General features: G+C 41.9%; 1 protein-coding gene across 1 annotated transcript in view; it reads left to right on the top strand.

The window, feature by feature from the left end:
- Window positions 1–5: 5 nt before the first annotated feature.
- The window catches only part of PEX3 (peroxisomal biogenesis factor 3), a 22,150-nt gene continuing 1,624 nt past the window's right edge, over window positions 6–20,531 (top strand). The window contains exons 1-10 of the mRNA XM_075413902.1: window positions 6–137; window positions 9,366–9,497; window positions 10,874–10,955; window positions 14,349–14,392; window positions 15,610–15,734; window positions 17,074–17,140; window positions 17,240–17,294; window positions 17,558–17,714; window positions 18,643–18,713; window positions 19,557–19,679. Of these exons, the coding sequence (XP_075270017.1) occupies window positions 65–137; window positions 9,366–9,497; window positions 10,874–10,955; window positions 14,349–14,392; window positions 15,610–15,734; window positions 17,074–17,140; window positions 17,240–17,294; window positions 17,558–17,714; window positions 18,643–18,713; window positions 19,557–19,679 (929 nt within the window). The 5' untranslated portion in view covers window positions 6–64. The remainder of the gene's footprint in view (window positions 138–9,365; window positions 9,498–10,873; window positions 10,956–14,348; window positions 14,393–15,609; window positions 15,735–17,073; window positions 17,141–17,239; window positions 17,295–17,557; window positions 17,715–18,642; window positions 18,714–19,556; window positions 19,680–20,531) is intronic.

Below are 20,531 nucleotides of genomic sequence, written 5' to 3'. Positions count from 1 at the left end.
CCTTCCGCCGAGGCGGGGAGGCGAGGGGCGGCCGGGCCGGGCCGGGCTGGGGCGGGCGCGCAGGATGCTGCGGTCGCTCTGGAGTTTCCTCAAGCGGCACAAGAAGAAGTGCCTCGTCCTCGGCACCGTCCTCGGCGGTGAGTGCCCGGCAGCCGGGCCGGGGGGGCCGCAGTGGTGGGGTTCGGCGCCGAGCCTGCCTTGGGGCCTCCCCGCCCCGCTGGAGCGCTCCCGCTTTCCGCCGGGGAGGCCCCCTCGGAGGCGGCGCTCGGCCGGCGAGCCCCCGGCGGCCCAGGAAGGCTTGTCTGCCGTCGGGCGACGCGGTGCGGGCCGCGGGGCTGGCCTGGGCCCTGCCGCGGGCCGCTGCGCCCGGAGCCCCGCGGGCCGGGGCCCTTCCCGGGCCCGCCGACCGCCTGCGGGAGAGCTCGGGTGGCGGGAGGGCTTTTCCCCCGGGCGGGGGGGTGAATCCGCACGTTGTCCCCGAGCCCCGAAGCGCGGGGGCTGGGGCTGCCTGGGCGCTGCTGCGGCCGGTGTTTGTGTGGGTCTGGGACGACGTGTAGCGGTGCCAAGTGCCGGCGGTATTCGCGTTGTGATTACGTTTAGGAGGGAGGCTGAAAGCCTGCGCTTCTAAAAACGACTGGTGCGTGGAGGTGAATTGTCACGTATAAACCTGCCGGAGACACAAAACTTTACTGGAGAGGAGGATTTACATTCGTTATTGAAGGCGTTCTTCCTCCCTGAAGGCTCTTGTCTAACCTGTAGGGTGGTTGTGGTCTGGTAAGCTCCTCCTTTCCTTGGAGTTATTAGAGGGTTATTTTTAGTCGGAATTGGATTTAAAAGAACACCTTGGATCTGTCTGTTTAATAATAAAGCACATATCTGTGCAGCTGGAGATTAGATACTCCTCATACAGCCGTGTCTTTGCACGCCCAGTCATCAGACCCACTTATATCTTATGCAAGACACAGAATTAAATATTACAGAGCTGCTAAGGAAAGTCTGTGTTTGTTTATACCCACTGGAACTTGCCTGAACATTTAAGTATTCTGAGGGCTACAGGGCTTTTGGAGTACGCTTTGCCTCGCATTCAGGTGAGGTCTGCTGTGAAGGTGAATTGTATATCACAGAATGGTAGGGGTTGGAAGGGACCTCTGGGGATCACCTAGTCCAACCCTCCTGCCGAAGCAGGGTCACCTACAGCAGGCTGCACAGGACCTTGTCCAGGCGGGTCTTGAATATCTCCAGAGAAGGAGACTCCACAGTTCTTCTGGACAACCTGTTCCAGTGCCCCGTCACCCTCAAAGTGAAGAAGTTCTTCCTTGTGTTCAGCTGGAACTTCCTATGCTTCAGTTTGTGCCTGGACTTCTGACTTGCCTTGGTTGTTTTGTCCTCTGCATCCTTTCAGCATGAATTCCTTCTGCGTTTTTCCAAAGAGTGCCAAATAATACTGATAAGAGAAATGGCTACTGAAATACTTGTCAGACCCCTTCTTCAGTTCACCCCCTCAGCTGCAGGTGTTCTGGCTCTGCAAGTACAGCAGAACGTAATGTTTACCGGTTTCTGAGCCACCACACTTACAGCCCACCATGTTAAGCAGGCTGTAACCTGCAAGCTGTTCTCTCTCCCATTCAGTTGTCTTTGTGAGAGTGGTAGGTGACAAATGGGAATAGTAAAAACATCAGTTGTCCCAGTTTCAGCTAGTAAACATGGATCAATGTCCAAGTGGGAAAGCAGGTACCTGGGAGCTTGTGGCTTTTGGTAGTCCTCAAAGCCTGAAATCCTAAATTCATCATGTATGAGCATATCATTAAGCACAAATACAGGCTGGGTGGAGAATGGATTGAGAGCAGCCCTGAGGAGAAAGACTTGGGGGTGCTGGTTGACAAGAAGCTCAGCATGACCTGGCAGTGTGCGCTTACAGCCCAGAAGGCAAACTGTATCCTGGGCTGCATCCAAAGCAGCGTGGCCGGCAGTTCGAGGGAGGTGATTCTGCCCCTCTACTCTGCTCTGGTGAGACCCCACCTGGAGTACTGCGTTCAGCTCTGGAGTCCCCAGCACAAGAAGGACATGGAGCTGTTGGAGTGGGTCCAGAGGAGGGCCACAAAAATGACCTGAGGGCTGGAGCACCTCTGCTATGAGGAAAGGCTGAGAGAGTTGGGGTTGTTCAGCCTGGAGGAGAGAAGGCTCCAGGGACAGCCTAGAGATGCCCCCACCCTGGAAGTGTTCAAGGCCAGGTTGGAGGGGACTTCGAGCAGCCTGGTCTAGTGGAAGGTGTCCCTGCCCATGGGAGGGGCGTTGGAGCTAGATGGTCTGTGAAGTCCCTTCCAACCCAAACCATTTTATGATAAACAGCCCTTTGCCAGCCTGCAAACCATCCTAATATCACTGAATTTACAACTTTTTCCTTATGCTTGGTGCTGTTTATGTACAGTGCAGTGTCACTTTCCCTAAAATGCTACTGAGTGGATGAAGTACGCTTAAGAAGAAATAATTCGGGGACTAAAATAAAGTCATTTAAAGTATGACCAATCCAAAAAACCCAGCATACTCCACATGTAACAAGCGTTCCAACTTCTGACTGAAAATATTGAACTATGCTGTCTTGCCTGCAGCACGGATCAAGTCACTATTTCCTCAGGCGGTGTTATATTTGACAACTCTGTAGCGAACAGCTTTTTTGTATATGAGACTCTGTAGTCAAGCAGGAGAACATCATTAGCTGCCACCAGCTGCAACTTGCACCATGGTGTTTTAGGGCAGCCTGGGAGATGGAGGGATTTACCGCAGAGTGCTGCACTACCGTTGTTCAGCAGAAGAATCTTGAGTGCTTTGGCCATCTACATATTGGTTATGGATCAGACCCTAAAATAACTCCAGGAGCTATGGTAATGCCACCACCAACGAATCAGAACTCTGAGATCCACAACACACTCTCCTACAAAAAATGGTCACTAACCTTAAAAGGTAGAATGCAACTTCATGTCACTGCTTTTACTTGCAGGCAGAATATTTGGAAGTGCCTGGATGATTTAATAAAATCATCCAAATCTGCTGATTTAATACCGGAGACTGGTATTACTACATCTCTGTGGTGTTTGTTTGGTTTTTTTAAGAGCCGTAGGTGCATTTTCTAGCAAGGAGGATGTAACAAGGAAAATGGGACATCACAGGGTTTAATGATTTTAAGTCTTTTAACTGGCACATGGTCAGAGATTAACGTGAATGTTTAATGATTCATTAGGCTGTACAGAAGAGTCTGCATTATTAGTGATACGATTTGTATCTGTGTTGTATTACAGAAGAATTATTGCACCAAAATCTGAGTTTGTAGCCTTTCCTCTGTTTACTGAGATGGATTCCTTGTGTGTTATGAGCGGCTGTCATTCTGAGTGTAGTTTCTGGCAGTCCCAACACTGCAACAGATTTTTCTGCGTACAAAGATACAAAACTCATAAAGTAAGAGCTCAAATTGAGGGAAAAGCAGTTGAAATAGGTGTAATTTTCCCTTAAGCATAGAGCGGGGTTGGGAAGACCTCAACTTAGCAAAGTTACAAAGGTACAAACCCATTCTTCAGAAGTCTGTTATTTTAGCAATATAAAGTAAATTGCATACTAAAAAGACTTAAATCTTTTCAAGCAAGCAAAATCTAGCGCTCTGGGATCAAACCCACGAGAAATATTTAAAGGAGAGAGCGAGCTAGCATGGCAGAGCTGCAAGGAGGTTTTATGTTCACTTGTTCTTATTGGATAGGTAGATTCACCTTAAAGTAGTTTCTATCTCGGTGCTCAGCATTCAAGGCAGATTTCAGTGGATATCACAAAGTGTGCCACTTGAAATTCTCTTGTTGCAGTAGAAGAGCAAGTTCAGGGTGTGTCTGCAATTTATGGCTCTGATTTCAGTGGTGCAGGAATTATGGCTCAATTTCATCTGTTGCAACCTTCAGCTTGCAGAAAGAGCGTTTCAGTTCAGAATTCTGTCTGCTTAGCAAAAAAAGGTTGTCTTGGTTTGTGAGTGAGTACGGGGCATTAAATAGGTTTTGATGGGACTCTGTGGTGCCAAGAGACTAAGGCTTTAGTGCCGTTTTATTTTAAATATGGTTTTCAACCACTATGGGACAGTTGTATGTCAGTTGATGCATGGCTTGCTTGTACATAAGGACAAACCACAACTTACGGAGCTGTCGATGTTCTGGAAGGATGCAGGCTTCTGTGTGTCAGCACAATTTCTACATAATGAAATTCTTAAAACTGAAAATTTTCCCTTAATTTGTTTTTTTCTGAAGCAAAGTATGGTATTAAGGCTAAAGGTTACGTAGGGTTGTAAAGAGATTTCCTGAAACCTTGATGCCTCCTAGTTACTGATGCCACCCTTCTGCACACCTCTTCGTTCCACTTGAGAAGAAAGGAAAGGGCAGAGGGAGAGGTAGGCCGTAACTTCTGTGATGTGAGAAATATCCTACCTGTTTGAGGCCACTGGCACGAATATGTAAGAGCCTGCAGATTTTGTAAGCTGCTCCCATTGCTTATATTTAGATGGGAAGAGACTATACAATGCTATAGCTGAAGAAGGCTGCAGAGACAAATTAGAGAATTAGAGCATATTTATCTCAATTCGCCATTAACAGATTAAAGTGTTGCTTCTGCAGGGTATGGGTACCCTAGACCTGAGGTGTTCCCAGTGTTGCAGGGCAGTGTCGGGGTTTAACCCCGGCCAGCCACTAAGCACCACACAGCCGCTCGCTTAATCTCCCCTCCCCCCACCCCCACCCCCCCCCCCCCCGGTGAGATGGGGGAGGGAAGAGGAAGCATAAAAGTCAGAAAACTCGTGGGTTGAGATAAAAACAGTTTCATAATTTAAAAAATAAATAATAATGATAGTAAAAAATTGTGAGGGGAAAAAAAGGGAGGGTGGGAAATAACAGACAGAAAAATAAAACCCAAGAAAGACAAGTGATGCAAATGAAAATGATCGCTCACCACCAATCGACCGATGCCCAGACAGTCCCTGAGCAGCAGCCCCCCCTGCCAACCTCCCCCACTAGTCTTATTGCTGACCATGACGCCGTACGGCACGGGGTATCTCTTCAGTCCATTGCCGTCATCTGTCCCGGCTATGTCCCCTCCCAGCCTCCTGTGCACCCCCAACCTCCTTGCTGGTGGGGTGAGAGGCAGAAGAGACGTTGACTCTGGGTAAGCCCTGCTCAGCAGTAATGAAAACACCCCTGTATTACTGGTGTTGTCTTCAGCACAAATCTAAAACATAGCCTCATGCTAGCTACTATGAAGAAAATTAACTCTACCCCAGCCAAAACCAGCACAGACAGCCAATACGAATGTAAATACATTTCCCTTTGTAGATAAATTTTAAAGCACTATGAATTGTAGTTCAAGATCCTTATTGAGGTTCCTGTACCTGAAGGTTCTGGCATCAGGTGATGTAATCCTAGTTTGTACCACTCATCTGTTTGTGAACCCTCCGTGAATCAGAAGTGTTTGGACTACAGTTGTTAGCATAGTTTACATTTTAATAAAGGCAGGAAAAAGTTTACATAGAAATTATCTTTTGGGCAGTCACATTATTTCTGACTTTTCCACAGAAAACCAGGAATTAAGAACATATGGGAAAGATTCAGTAGAAAGTTCCAGCTATACCATGGTTTAGCTAATTAGACATGAGTAAAATGTTGATGCTGCCACTTTTTGCAGACCTCCTATCCCATACTGAGAGGTAAAATTGACTTAGATTAGCTATTGTAGAAAGTTGGTGTCCACTTTGCCTGTTTATAGCAAGAGACTTTCAAAATGCCAGTTTGGTTTCTTACAGGTAGGTTAGCTGACTTGACATGATGGCACTTCATGGGATGTGGCTTTCTCTGGTCCTGCTTCCAACTCAAAGTGACAATGTTTTCATGTGATGACGGGCTGCATCCAAAGCAGCGTGGCCAGCAGGTTGAGGGAGGTGATTCTGCCCCTCTACTCCGCTCTGGTGAGACCCCACTTGGAGTCCTGTGTCCAGCTCAGCATAGGAAAGACATGGAGCTGTTGGAGCAGGTCCAGAGGAGGGCCACAAAAACGATCAGAGGGCTGGAGCACCTCTGCTGTGAGGAAAGGCTGAGAGAGTTGGGGCTGTTCAGCCTGGAGAAGAGGAGGCTCCAGGGAGTCCTTATAGCAGCCTTCCAGTACCTAAAAGGGGCCTACAAGAAAGCTGGGGAGGGACTTTCTACAAGGGCCTGTAGTGATAGGACCAGGGGTAATGGATTTAAACTGAAAGAGGGTAGATTTAGATTAGATATAAGAAGGAAATTCTTCACTGTGAGGGTGGTGAGGCAGTGGAACAGGTTGCCCGGAGAAGCTGTGACTGCCCCCTCCCTGGCAGTGTTCAAGGCCAGGCTGGATGGAGCTCTGAGCAGCGTGGGCTAGTGGAAGGTGTCCCTGCCCATGGCAGGGGCTTGGAACTAGATGATCTTTAAGGTCCCTTCCAACCCAAACCATCCTGTGATTCAGCCTGGACTTCTTAGAAGTCTTTCTTATTTTCAAACCTTCTGAATTAATGCTACGGGTGTCAATGTAGGTACACATGGCAGTTCCAAAGTAAAACGTGAACACATGTGCAGACCGACTCCCAGGCTGGAAGCTCCTTGAGATGTCCCATAAGCCGGAGACCTGGAGAGGCTCTGATGCTGCATTCAGGCACTGACTAGTGGGCAGAAGTTCATTGTCAGGAACGAGACTCGAATTTCCCAAGTGCGGTGCGTGTCCTCCAGGAGACTTGGAGGCACTTGCAAGCTGTGCAGTGAGTGACAGGGGTGGTCTGCTGCTGACATCCAGACTTTTTTGTTGTTCATTGGCTTTGCTTAAGCTGTGTGAATGGTGTAACTTTTACTTTGGTGAATTTCTAATGCGCCGCATTCCCAAAGATGAAGATGATAGCGGGGTAAATAACGTCTGTTAGTGCTGGGTCAAAGTTACAGCTTAGTTCAGGGGAGGGGGGGAGGAATAAGACTACTAGTGGCTGGTGTTGCATCATTTTACACAAGTGTTTTTTCTGGAAACTCTTTGTTAAACCTGGCTGACTGCTAATGCAACTTTGAACCTTCACAAGGCGCAGCAGTTCGTAGTACAGAGTAATCACACAGCTTTAACAACTTGAGTATTAAGCAATTAGGTGTTTCAATCTTAATTATAAAGGTGCTGCTCCAGCATATCACTCAAGGGCATGCACGTGATTCTTCCTGAATTGTTTGCACGATTGCCTGTGTCCTCTGTACATGCAGGAAGCTTTTTTTTTTAATACTTCTGAGACCTTTCTGCCACAAAACCTGAAGTTAAAGGATTTCTTTTGGGGGAGAATAATAAACACAAGTAGTCATTTGTCCAAATGACTGTGTTTGAACGTAATGTGAAAAATGTGGTGGGATAAAATGATTGGAAAAATCTTGTGTTCAAAAATTAGTTGCTAATAGTAAAAAAATTGTTGCTGTTTCAGTATGTTAGCTGGGAAAAAAAATATACCCTGATAGTTGGGTTCTAAATACATATTCTTGGCAGGAATTGATGATTTCTTAGAGCAAAATAATCTAATTGTTGTTTATGAAGTCTCATTTTGGTTAACAATTTACAGTGGTAAAATTGCATTTTATGTATATGGAACCATAATATTAAAATTTGCATCTAATGGGGTAGATCTTCCACATGGCAAATGCTCAGTCCGCCTAAAGGCTGAAGCAAGAGTGAATGACCTCCCCATTTTTATTTTATGAGGCTTTTGAGAAATAAATTGAAGTTACTGTGGTTGTTCCAGACTGGTCTGGCTTGTAGTTGCCTATTAGGAAGCATAAAGTCGATATGAATAGCCAGATTTTTTTGCAGCCATGAATATTTGGGCCCAAAGTTGACAAGCCTTTTGAAATGCTGATGGTAGTTTTGGAGGATGTATTGAAAGGTTTTAATGCAGCTGAATTCAAAATCTTGGGGAGTGTGGAGGGCTTTTTCTAGTTTTTGTGGATCGGGCTTATACGAATAGTTTTGAAACTTTCAGCAACTGTTAAATGCCTCATTCATTCAGATATTCATTTCGAAATGTGAAAATCTGACTTGAAGAAAACTTTGTAGCTCTGTGTTTGTGACTTTTATCTTGTGTTGGTGGAAAAAAATAAAGGCCTGATTTGACATTCAGATTTCTTCTGTGTACCGTTACTGGCTTGACCGAGTCGGAGCTGGCACTCTGTAGAGGAGTTTCAGTACTTGGAGGATTGCTCCCCAGTGGACAGAAGATGATCAACTTGTACAATAGTCTTTTCTGCTTGGGTTTGCTCCTCCCTTAACACTGCATCCGTCACCTCAATTCTTCCATGAGAGAACATGGGAAGAGCTTGTTACGCATCTGAATAGGTAACTGCTGGTACCGGTGCATACAGGAGGCAGCAAATGAACTTGATGCACAGGAGGTGGTATGAGAAGCCCTGGGTGGAGGGGGAGAAATTCATGCAAAGCAGCTTGCAGCGGGCAGAGGTGATGAGGATAAGGCTAGAAGATGTAGTGGTATCTTGAGGAATGGCTTAGAAAGGAGGATGGAGCTGAGGAAAGATGAGAGGAGGGCAGTGGGCAGCCCGGAGAGATCGCTGAGCCCCTGGGATTGTGCGAAGAGCAGCTGGGGGAAACTTCAAAGGGATGTATGCTGAAAGAGGAGGAAATGTAGAGCAAAAATTTTTGGTGGGTCTTTGTGGAAATGGAGATTCACAGTGAGGGTGATAAGACAATTAGATCCGCAAGGGTAGAAGAGCCGGGCTGGAGAGTACGAACCAGGCATGGTAAGAAGAGGGCCATAGTCAAGCCCCACTGAAGCTAAGGTTCTTTCTACGGACAAATTTCAGGACCAAATGAAGGAAGTGTTGGTCTGTAACGTTTTTTACTTATGTGATTTTTAAGACTTGAGTTTTATCTCTAACTTCTGCTAATTTTAGAAAGATATCTTTTCATCCATCTCCAGACCTGTACATTTCAGTTTCTTTTCTCTAGTCTTCGTTTTTGTTACCCTGCATTTTTTTCTCTTCCCAATATTTGATTCAGCGTCTTCAGTACTAGTTGTTCACGTTGCAGTAGTACCAGAAATGCCTTCGTTGAAAGGCAAGATATTTCTTCTTGGGAAAGTTTCTTACACTTATTCAAGTCATTACCATTGACAATTTTAATTAATTTTGAAAACATTATTTCTGAGTATGACTTTATCAATCAGTATTAAAATACTCAACAGCCACATACCCCAAAAAACCCACTATGCACCCTTGTGTTTGAAAATCAAAGAATGGGGCTGAAGGGGCCTTCCTCACGTTTTTAAAGCAGCTTGTAATATGAAAATCTCTCTGTAGGAGTCTATTTACTGGGAAAATATGGGCAGAAGAAAATCAGAGAAATCCAAGAACGAGAGGCAGCTGAATACATCGCCCAAGCGCGAAGGCAGTATCATTTTGAAAGTAATCAGAGGACGTGCAATATGACAGGTAAGATAAGGAAGTAGCTACTGTTCTTGATAGATGGAACTATTTGGAGATTTATAGTATATATTGACAGGATGGAAGAAGAATAAGAAATGTAGGTGAATTCAAAATCTTAGTGAAATACTAGTGCATAGAGTCATCTTGCATAATAATAACAATCTGAAGAATAGAGGATTGAAGGGATTTCTAGGGTTCATCTTAACCCTTGGTTTGAATACATCCATCAATAATGTATGCCAGGAGACATGCAGGTTACAATTTTTGTAACTTCTTTTTGTATTGCCCTAAACTGTGTGTGGTATCGAGGTGTGAAACAGCACCTAGATTCAGACAATACTGAATTTACAGCAGGATTATCTTATTATAACATGCTGTTAGTAAGCTACACAGAGAGCTTGGTGGGTAATTTTTATTTACAAATAAGAAGCATGTCAGCCCATTAGTTCCCTACATTTGAACAGTTAAAAGGTACCTGACTAGCTGGGGAGCAAAAAATGAAAGTGTTTACATTACAGCACTGGTCTTTGGATTTTTGGAGAGGAGATGGTAGGGCAGAGTTTAACAAAATCCTTGTCATTCTGGTAAATACAGGCCATTCGAAACTAGTTCTGTGAAACAAATTGGGCAGCATTTTCTTCTCCTGTCAAAATTTGTAATGGCTTCTTGGGTGGCCACAAGTGCTTTCTGTGCACCGTGTTTACCCTAACATGAAATGCTCTGGTATTTCATTTTCATGTTTTCCATTTTGTAGTGTTGGATTGATTTTACTGTAAGGGCTAAGTTTTTCTTTGCCCTTAGTTGTACAAAATACCTTCTGTCTGGCAGCATGCATTCTTGTCAAGATTTTTCATATTTTATTCTTAGTATTTATTATGTTCTGTGCATGCTTGTTTTCCATTTGTTGTTCCTATCATATATCTGCGGATTGGACATTGAATGTTCTGAAGTAAAGGATTTTTTCCCACCAGCTTTGTTTTGTTTAAAATGCATCTTTCTCTGGTTCTCTTGTTGGGGAAAAAAAAGCAAACCTCTGATCTTTTTCTTCTCATTTGGAGAAATGCAAGTGTAGATTTGCACCACGTTTTCTTTCGGGGAATTGAAGACACGTTTATGCAGGATGTGAGTACACATCTGCAGCTAGAGCCAACAAGGATGTGTCACCACGTAAGGGCAGCATTGTGCCCAAGCTCCCAAGAGGCATGCAAGTAGTTGCACTTCTGAGTACCCTCAGGGTTTCCTAATTTGTTTGTTCTCCTAGCTTTGCCTGTTGAGCAATGGGATTTACATTGTATAGCAGCTATTGAGTGAGAGTTGGGGATAGGTTTATGAAGATTTGTTTTGATGTTGACAGATTTGGTTTTTTTCCCTTTTAATAACAGTGCTGTCAATGCTTCCAACATTGAGGGATGCCTTAATGCATCAATTAAATTCTGAGAGTCTCACATCCCTTCTTAAAAATAGGTAAGACTCTTTTGTTAATTGTGTTAAAGATCACTTGTTTTGATCACAAGATAAGCTTCTTTTCAAATGACATATTTATAATGTAGTGAGCGTGCAGGATTTTGGTTCTGTGTCCCATTGAGTCACTAGTCTTAAAGTATTTTGAAATTACTGCATAAATATTTTGTCACATTAGATGTATTTTCATAGGTATGGCTGGCATTTTCCAAACATCACAAGAAATAATAGTTCCTTTAAGATGCTGCAGTGAGAGCCATGGTTTTTGTTGAAGTGCTTATAAGACAGGCAGATAAAGTACGTACAGGATCTAGTTCTCTATTAAACAGGACAGAGTATCTTGACTGAGTTGTTGATGTTGCGTTTGTAAAAATGTAAAAATATTATCAAGGTCAGATGTGAATAGTAGTGAAAAGTATCCAAGATGAGGTTGCAAATGGATGTAAGCTATGAGAAGTAATTTTTTTTTTTTTTTTTCTCTTTTTGAAGTAGAGTAAGTAGGGGCATGTCATACATTAAGAGGAATGCTTCCCTGTCAGAAAATACCTTTGGTTTCCTTGTAACTGCAGGAACAAATAGCATGTTTTTACATACATAAAGTGCATAATAACATACCTTAAAAGTAGAGTAAGCTGCTTGACATTCGGCACAGAGTAAAAGCGTTATGTAGGCAGTTAACACAGGGTTTCTGACTCACTCTAGACTGCCTTTCTAGTTTACCTCCCACTAGCTTATTTATATAGCTGTAACTTCAGCTGACCAGCATTTAATAGATTACCTATCCAGTCACTGTCTGTCTTCAGTTGAAAAACTCTCACAAGGCAACAGAATGTGATGTAGATCTGGTGTCTCTAACTCGTTTGACTAGTTAGAACAGTTTATAGGTATGGTGATGCACTTCTGAATTCCAGTAATCCAAGTGAAAACAGAGATGGGACTTTTTGATATTGTTGTTTTACATTTCTGAAAACAAATATTTTTCAAAATGCTGGTTATATGCAATATCCTGTAAGCATGGATGTCCATCAGCGTGTCTCTTACACTGGAGTTTGTGTCTTAATGCTTCCTTTTTTTGAGTTATGCTGAGGAAGTTTTAACTAGATGCTTGAGCTTTGAACTGAAAAGGTAGATAAGGGGTTGGGAAGGTGCAGATTGTGGAATCAGCTGTCAGGGCTTATTCCACTCTGAAGTGAGTCTTTGAAGAAGCTCTGCATTCATGTGCTATATGGAGGTGGAGATTTGTTTTCTTTCCACTTTGATTTGAGAAGATGGATCAAATGGGTCTGGACCTTTGAGTGCCATTGTTGTTGAATATACGGAAGAGTAGATGTGGAGACTTACCTTTCTTAATGTCCCTGAAGATGTATTCTTTTTCTCACATAATCTGTGTTATGGCTTAACATGCTATGGATCTATGTTACCATGTGTTACAGATCATGTCGTGGGTTAGGTAGATTCCTTAAACTTAAAATCCGTTCGCTTCCTTAAATTTAAAACCTTTTTACATTGTTTTAATAATTTGGGGCGGCCAGTGGTAGGTTGGGGGTGTAAGCAGGCCAAAGTCTTCAGTCTTCCAGCGAAACTTTTAAAGAGGGACCAGCGTATAACACAACAGACGTTCTTCCTCTGTCTGTCCTCCTTGTTTCAAAGCAACACGATAGAATAAGATGAGGTGAAGTACCTGCCGCTGGAGCCTTGCAGATGTTGCATATCTCCCATTTGTTCAGCACCTAGCTTTATTCCAAACCTCTCTCTTTTATTTTTGTTTGCATTGCATTTTGCTTTCGTAGCAGGTCATGGTTTTCCAAACAAATAAATGTGAAATAAAAGTGGAGCTTTGAGTAACAGCTGAGTCTTAGTAAATTGCAGCAGATGAAGACTGAAAAATCCATTTTCACTGTTAGGCTTAATACTTGCACACTTAAACTGTTACCTGGCTGTTGCCTTGTGTTGTGAGGAGAAACTCTGTAAGCATGAGCTCTAGAAAATGTTTTGACATAATAGGTGCAAATGTAGTTGGCTGACGTTGATGTATTGGCTTCTCTTTCTTCACTTGGCATGGAAAATTTACCACTCATAAGTAACAAATGTGAGTTTGAGTCCTGTTACATGTTTTATCTATAGAAATATTACTGTATCTTTTTAACAGTATTTCCTTTGTTTTGCTTTAGAATAGCTTTTAAAACTGTTGATTTAGCTTGCAAAATGAGAAGGGTGTAAACTGTTTTTATACGTGCTGTGGATCCTTCTATCTCTTCCAGCTACCCTTTCTTTAATCTTTCTCTCTACTTTTTGGAGTTGTAGACTTAATAGTTTATTATATCAGCTCATTTGCATTATTTGGTACTGGTGAGCTTAAAAATTCATTGTTTATGTAAGTGATATAATGGTCAAACTAATGCCAAAGTGCACGTATTGTGCCTATAAAGAGTAATGATTTCTGGTTAAAAGTGTATTGGTTTTTATAAACTAGGTTACCGTAAAGTCTAGGTTAATCTGAACTATCTGCCATAAATATTTCAGTGTTAATTCTGATCCTAAGAAATTAGCAAATGTTTCTCTAAGTGACTTTCACAAATTATTTCTTCCACGACAGATACACCGTAGCTGTTCTTTACTGACACTGCTTAAAAGGCGAGAATGGCTGATGAAAGGATGGTTAGCTTGCTCTTATCTCTGCTACTGCTGCTGTATTTCTAACATTACCTCTGGACAGTAATTATAAATATGCAGTGTGCCCTAGGCAGTTCAGGTGTGTCTGTGCAATCTACAGTCTTGCTCCTCTGACGGCAGAATATATAAAATTTTAGGAATTGGTCAGGTCAAAAAAGTAAACGTACCTCAACGAAAGAAGGATCAGCCTGCATTTGTGTGAATGGCACAAGACTTCCTTTCCACAGATGGTGATGATCTCTTTGTTTTTGGTGGTTAAATCTGAATTTTAAAACCAAGTCAGGCAATGGTAAATCTTGCAAGAAAGTAGGATACAGAAATTCTGATCCTGCACTTATTATGCATAGGTGGATACAGGAAACCCTATGGACTGAGGTTTGTGTTAAATATATACAGGATCAAGGCCCCAGGAGAGACCACTTTGTACCATCAGCGGGCTTTTTCTGACTGCTTAGCGTAGTAACTCAACATTGATGATATAATCACTAAATACTACATTTATACATTAAAGTTCAAATATTTTTTTTCTGTGACTTCCTAGTATATTGTTTATATACTGCTTTCTTGAATGAGACAGATCAATGTAGACATGAATCTGATCTGAATAATTATAGTAGCTAATGATCTTGCCTTTGAGCACAGCTATTTAATTTAACATATTTATTAATTTCCAAGGAAAATATACTTTTTAATATTTAATATTTCCATTTATGTTTTCTACAGGCCAGCAAACAAGTTAGAAATATGGGAGGATTTAAAGATAATAAGTAAGTGGAAATTAAAGATTCCATCTGTATAATATTTCATGTAAATTTAAAATGCTTTTCACACCCTTTAAAATGCATGCTTTACACTGGGTTGTTGTTTCAGTAGATATGAAGATAGCGTAACACACTACGTGGCAAACCTCCTCACTGCCCCCCTCCCAAAAGCTCCTCATGAAGGAATTTTTCATAGCCCTGGGGGAAGTTAGAAGCTGAGACACAAAGGTGAAGGATTTTATTGGCCTTCACCTTACCCCGCTCAAGAAAACTTTGTGAGAACTTTCTGTGCCATCACAGAAAAATCAAACTAGGCTTTCAGAAAGTTCTATGGTGAACCTGACAGAAAACATCAATCAGCAATGGAGGCCAGCCCTGACACGGCCAGCCATTTCCTCTTTTCAGGCCTATTTGAGAGAACCACCGTAGCAGTGGTTATGAACCTTTGGTTCAACTTTTTATTTATTGGCTGATGGAAGCAGTGGAAGGGAAGGAAGAATAGTGAAGTCAGATAATTATGTAGCAAATACTACTGAGCTTTTTTTACTAATTTTGATTCCTGGGTACCATTTGTCATTCCTACCACCTCCCTGGTTCTGTTTTCCCTTCCTTTCGCTTTTGTTTCTCCTTTTCACAACAGCTTTACGGATCCTACTTTTGATCTGGCTCCTTTCTTCCTGTGTCCTTGCTGCTCAGCATTCATCCATATTTATTCGTGTCACTTCTTCTACACGTCCTCTGTTGCCTCGTGGCTGGTAGATGATGCTCATTTTAATTTTCTTTCTTTAGATATTAGCTGCTCCTGCCTTAGTTTTTTCTTTCCCCAGCTGCTGTTATGCCTTCTGTGTCTTAATTGCATGACAAGGGCTAATGTACTGTATGTATTTCCTGGCCTAAAGAAGAAAGATGATGTGACAGTACATCCATTTTCCTTCTGGAGCAACTTAATTTTTTTTTTTTTTCTCAGAATAACTTGCTTAATGTGCAAAATTATATTAATATAGGACTTTAAACGGGACACTTTAGATGTAGCTCCAGCACATATTAGACTCATGACCATCTTGGATACGTGTTGTGAAAACGTGTGTTATGACAACCAATGAGGGAAATGTGACTGTGTATTTAAAAACCATCAGCACATCTTGAGTCTTGGAGAGCACTCTCCCTCCTTGACTCACCCTAATTTCTTTGACTTTGAAGTTATTTTGTTGTCTCTTTTCAAGGTTTCACAAGAAGCATTGTAGCTGTATATAGTACCTGTATGCTAGTAGTTCTTTTGCGAGTCCAGTTAAATATTATTGGCGGTTACATCTACCTAGATAATGCTGCACTCTGCAAAAACGGCACAGTAAGTTTCTTGTTCTGTTTCAAAGGTAGAACTACCACTTTCTTGGAAGTGAAAGGATTATTTAGTGAGAGATAAAAAGAGTATAGGAGTGTTAGAATGAAAGCAAGAGTTCTTATAAGAGCGGGAGATGTGGAAGCATTACTGGAGGTAAGATACATTGATGTGTTTTAGTGGCCTCTAAAATTGGATGATTTGGCGATACTCTTGCTTAACAAAATACTAGCAATACTGAAGAATAACTTTTGTCCGCATTTGTATTGCTTAAAGAAGGTTACTTCATATCTAAACTCCAACATAAAATAATTTCTTTCATTATTTTTTTGTGAAACAGCAATACTGTGTGAGTGATCCAAGATAGGTATGCAAATGTATATAAATGCTTAGGTCTATCTAGCACATATATTAATTCCCCCTGTTAAATTTTCCTAGGATTAAACAAGAAAAATGTTGTCTTTGAAATTTTGACTGCTTTGTTTAACTCCAGGCCATCTACCTTAAAAGCCTGTTGGTGGGGCCAAGCAAGGTAGAAGACTTGGGTTTTGTTTATAGAGTGTATCTATCACTGCTCGATAAAAATAGATCAATGCCACAGTAAGCACGTACCCATCGTACAGAGCAAGATCTGCAAATTGTTGGCTGGCTCATCTAAAAATAATGGCTACAAACTTCGATTAGTCTGTGATAGCTCCTGCTGAGAGTCACGGAACGTCATGTCAAGGCAGGTCTGAGAAGAGCTTTCATTAGGGAGACCAGGGTTGATGGAGGTCATACTTCCTTCTGTAAAACCTGAAAAAGCTTTTTTAAATGGGCAAGATGAGTTTGGACTAGAAACGTGTTTCCTTTCTGTTACTTTTCCAATAGAGAAGTGGGCTGGCAGGACCAACTCTGAGGCACTCCACTGGAGCAACTTGGGATCCCGTCTCAGTTCCTGAAAGCTTCTTTTCCATCAGATGAACTTTTGTTAGGGTTGAGCATAAATATCCTATTCCACTGGGTTTCATTTTCGGGTGGCGGAGGGTCTAGATTCACCTGCAGTGTGGTTTTTTAAGAGATTTTCCTATACGTGAATGAAAAGTGAAAGATTTATCTGTGCCACTGAAGATGGAAGAGAGACCAGTACAGTATTGAAGAGAAGTATGCCAGAGGACTTAAGAAGGATCCATGGGTTGATGGCAGGAAGAGAGTCAGAAGCTACAGAGTTGCGCTAGAATGGGGGAATCCATCTCCTGCAGGGTATTATAAAGATGAAGGAAATTGGTCTCAACAGGTTTTAGATTATTTTTGTATTGTTCTCTACTGTTGACACATCACAGAACTGTTTATTATTTTTTCCCCACAGACACCGCTAGCTCCCCCTGAAGTTCAGCAGCAATATTTATCAAGTATTCAGCACCTTTTAGGAGATGGTATGATGCTTATTATAAGCCAACTATGCTTACAAAATGCTACTTTTTTCTAGACTTGAGCAAATAAGTAGAATAATTTTGACGCTCTTCTTGTTCTAGGACTGACTGAGTTAATAACTATTGTTAAGCAAGCTGTGCATAAAGTTTTTGGAAGGTAAGAGTCTGTATTTCTCTGTGGTTAGCTTTTAATCTTTATTGTGATGACTGTTCCCAAAACAATGAGTTTTATTGGAATTTAAAAAAGGAAGGCGTACTGGCTTTTTCCAAAACAATGTTTTTACTGGAGCAGGCTATGTCTGCCAGTGCAAACCAATATAGTAGATTGGGATCCTGTTACTTGTGAAAATGTTACCGGTAGGAGAACAAAGCATCATTATTCATTTTGCAATCAACACTGCAGCCTTTTTTCCTTTCCAGTATTTCCCTTAAGCACACCCTATCTCTTCTGGAGCTGGAACAGAAACTTAAAGATATCAGGAAAGTAGTGGAACATAAAGATTCAGATCAGATTGAATCTTACTCTCCCTTATGTCATTATCTGATGCCAGATGAAGAAAACCCCTTGGCTACCCAGGTACTTCTTTCAGTTTCTTTCACCTACCTTTTTTCATTCTGTGTTTTTTGTTGGTTTGTTTTGGGGAGGGAACGGTGCATAACAGTCCTCTAGCTGTACCATGGCACAGGTATCTTTAATAAATGGCGATGCCTCTTCCATCATAAATCAAGTGTCCTTATCTCTTTAATCTATGCAAAGTAAAGTTGTACTTTCTTCAGGTTTGACTGAAAACAAGTGTTATCCTCAGAATGTTAGCTTTGAGCTCAGAAACAGCCCAGTTCCTGCTCTTAGCCTGTGACGGATGCTGTAACACAGCGCAGCTTAACTCAGCCCTAAGCTAAATTGTGTTACCTTGCATTTGTGCACCGGCAAAGGTCACGGACAGCTGTAGCCTCTTGGCTGACGCACAGGAAGGTGATGCTGTGCTGGAGCCCTTTGCTGCTTTGGGCTGGATAATGAACAGGAGTCAACAGAAAGGTGTATCTAATCTCAGTTGTAACATTAATTTCCTGAATTTTCTAAGGGTGTCTCCATCCACACCACAGATTGGAGAAAAGTCATTCTTAACTTGGTATTATACTGGTATAAAGAAGAAACTTAGGCTTTGGTGTATGACTGCATGCACTTACCCCGTTAACTTAAGCTGATATGCAGGGTTTATTTCCGTTTTGGAGGTCAGAAGTGGAAAAAATTTGCTCAATTAGTCTGGCATTTCCTGCTACTATTGGTTTTAGTAAAAAAAAATACCCTACAGTGACCATTTAAAAGGAAAATTAGAGCACAAATTATAAAGAATCTGATTTATGACAATAAACCTTGTCTTTTAAATAGATTTGATTTATACATCTTAATTCCATGGTACAAAACTCTTCTATTTCTACTCTTACTTTTACTGTTGTCAGTGGATTCCTTACTAAATAGTGTCGTCTGTCTTTGCTTTTTCTAGGCCTGTGGACTCACAGAAAGAGATATTGCTACAATTAAATTACTTAATGAAACTAGAGATATGCTAGAAAGGTATCGAGAAATATCCCATATTCATATTAAACTTCTCCTCACAACTATTGTTTATGTGAGACAATTACTTTTGTATAAAAAGCTGACAACTTTCGTTTGCGAAATGTGACCACTATGCTGCATTAAATTTTTATACTCACTAATCATAGGCTCGGATTTTCAAAATTTTAGAGCTCTGAAATTCATTTATAAGAAGTAATCCTGCCTTAATGAGATGACCAGGATGTCCTTCCCGGTCAGACCCCCTTATCTCTCCCTCACCTTTTCTGTAGTTACACAGGAACAGAGTACTTCTTCTCTTCTGCTAAAGCACGGTCAATTGAGAGTAATTTTATTGGATTTACTTGCTTTGATAAAATGAGCACCAGTTTTGGCTTATCAGAATTTATTTTTAATGCATGGTCTTGAGAGTGGTTGTATGCATCCTTTTGCCAGAGAGCTACTGAAGGGAGGCTTCTATAATAAACACTGAATATGAGGGAATGGAGCCAAAAGCCAAACTGTTCTTACAGTTTAGCTGCTAGAGATCTGGGGCATTTTGAGGAGAAGTCCCTTCTACGTGTTACTTAATATGAAAGAGAAGTGAGGAATGCTTTAGATTTGTCTGGGTTTTAGTAATTCTAGGGTAGCGTTTAGGTTGTTGACTGGTTTGCTGTGGAGTTACTGGGGAGCTGTTCTTTTTCAAGGTGACAGTACGAATGGCCTTTTGTCTGGGTCATACATCTTCCCTTATGGGAGGGACATCTGTAGCACTGAATACTTGCAGGGTTTTTTAGTCTGAAAAAATAAATCCCAGGAATCAAACCACTTACTCCTTTTTTTTTTTTTTTTTTTTCTCTCCAGTCCAGACTTCAGTACGGTTTTGAGCACATGTTTAAATAGAGGGTTCAGTCGACTGCTGGACAATATGGCGGAGTTTTTTAGACCTACTGAACAGGAGCTCTCTCAGAACAGCTCTGTAAATAGGTAAATGTTTTCTTTTGTTGTGGTTCTCATGTGAATAATGCTTTGGGTTCACAGTGAATGCCAAAAAAGGCTATGGATTGTCCTGCCTACTTGAAGTTGCCATACTTGAGATAATTCTGCTGCTTGCTTGTCAAGGATAAATGCAGTCTCCTCACTTTGGTCAAGCAGACAGCTACGAGTATTGCATGCTTCTTCCTACCCGTGAAATTGTTAGAATTTACGTGAGGTGTCTCTCCCACCATTACTTGCAGACCTGAAAGTAGCACTCAGAACCTTCCCCTTGTTGCCAAGCCCGTGCAGGCAGGCTGCCTTTCTAGCCAAGGAGGGTGTGCTGCGCTGGGGGTGGCTGCTGCGAGCGGTACCGCAGTACCTCCCCGGCGAGGCCTGGGGAAGGACAGCGTTCCCCAGCGCCGGGCAGACAGGCTCTGACTGTCAGCTGCTGTGGCTCGCAAGGAAGGTGGGCGTTACGGTGATTCTCCAAATGCACATAGCCAAAGCACCTGCAGAGCTTCAGGCTCTTCGCTGGTATGCTGAAAAAAAGGTTATTGGCATTCAGGATCTTCTGCCTCTTCCAAGACAGCTGCTTAAAAATAGCTTTTATTCTGAAGTTAACTTTGGTTTTAAACAGTGCAGTGAGAGTGTTACAAATCCAAAAGCTGAGTTTAAATCATTGAAATATGATTTCTAAAATATTAAAATTAAAACCTTGAATAATAACTGGGTTTATGTATATGTTAATAACTGATGGCTCTCAGAGTTATGTTTTAATTACATATACTATTTGCATCACTTAAAATATCCCAAAGGGTGTAGTTTGGCTGTATGTCCTAAGCCTGGTTTAGTTTGAAATAG

Source organism: Opisthocomus hoazin, chromosome 2 (assembly GCF_030867145.1).
Source record: "Opisthocomus hoazin isolate bOpiHoa1 chromosome 2, bOpiHoa1.hap1, whole genome shotgun sequence".
Taxonomy (NCBI): Eukaryota; Metazoa; Chordata; class Aves; order Opisthocomiformes; family Opisthocomidae; genus Opisthocomus; species Opisthocomus hoazin.
Note: the sequence above shows the minus strand (reverse complement) of the source record. Positions and strands in the feature narration are given on the sequence as shown.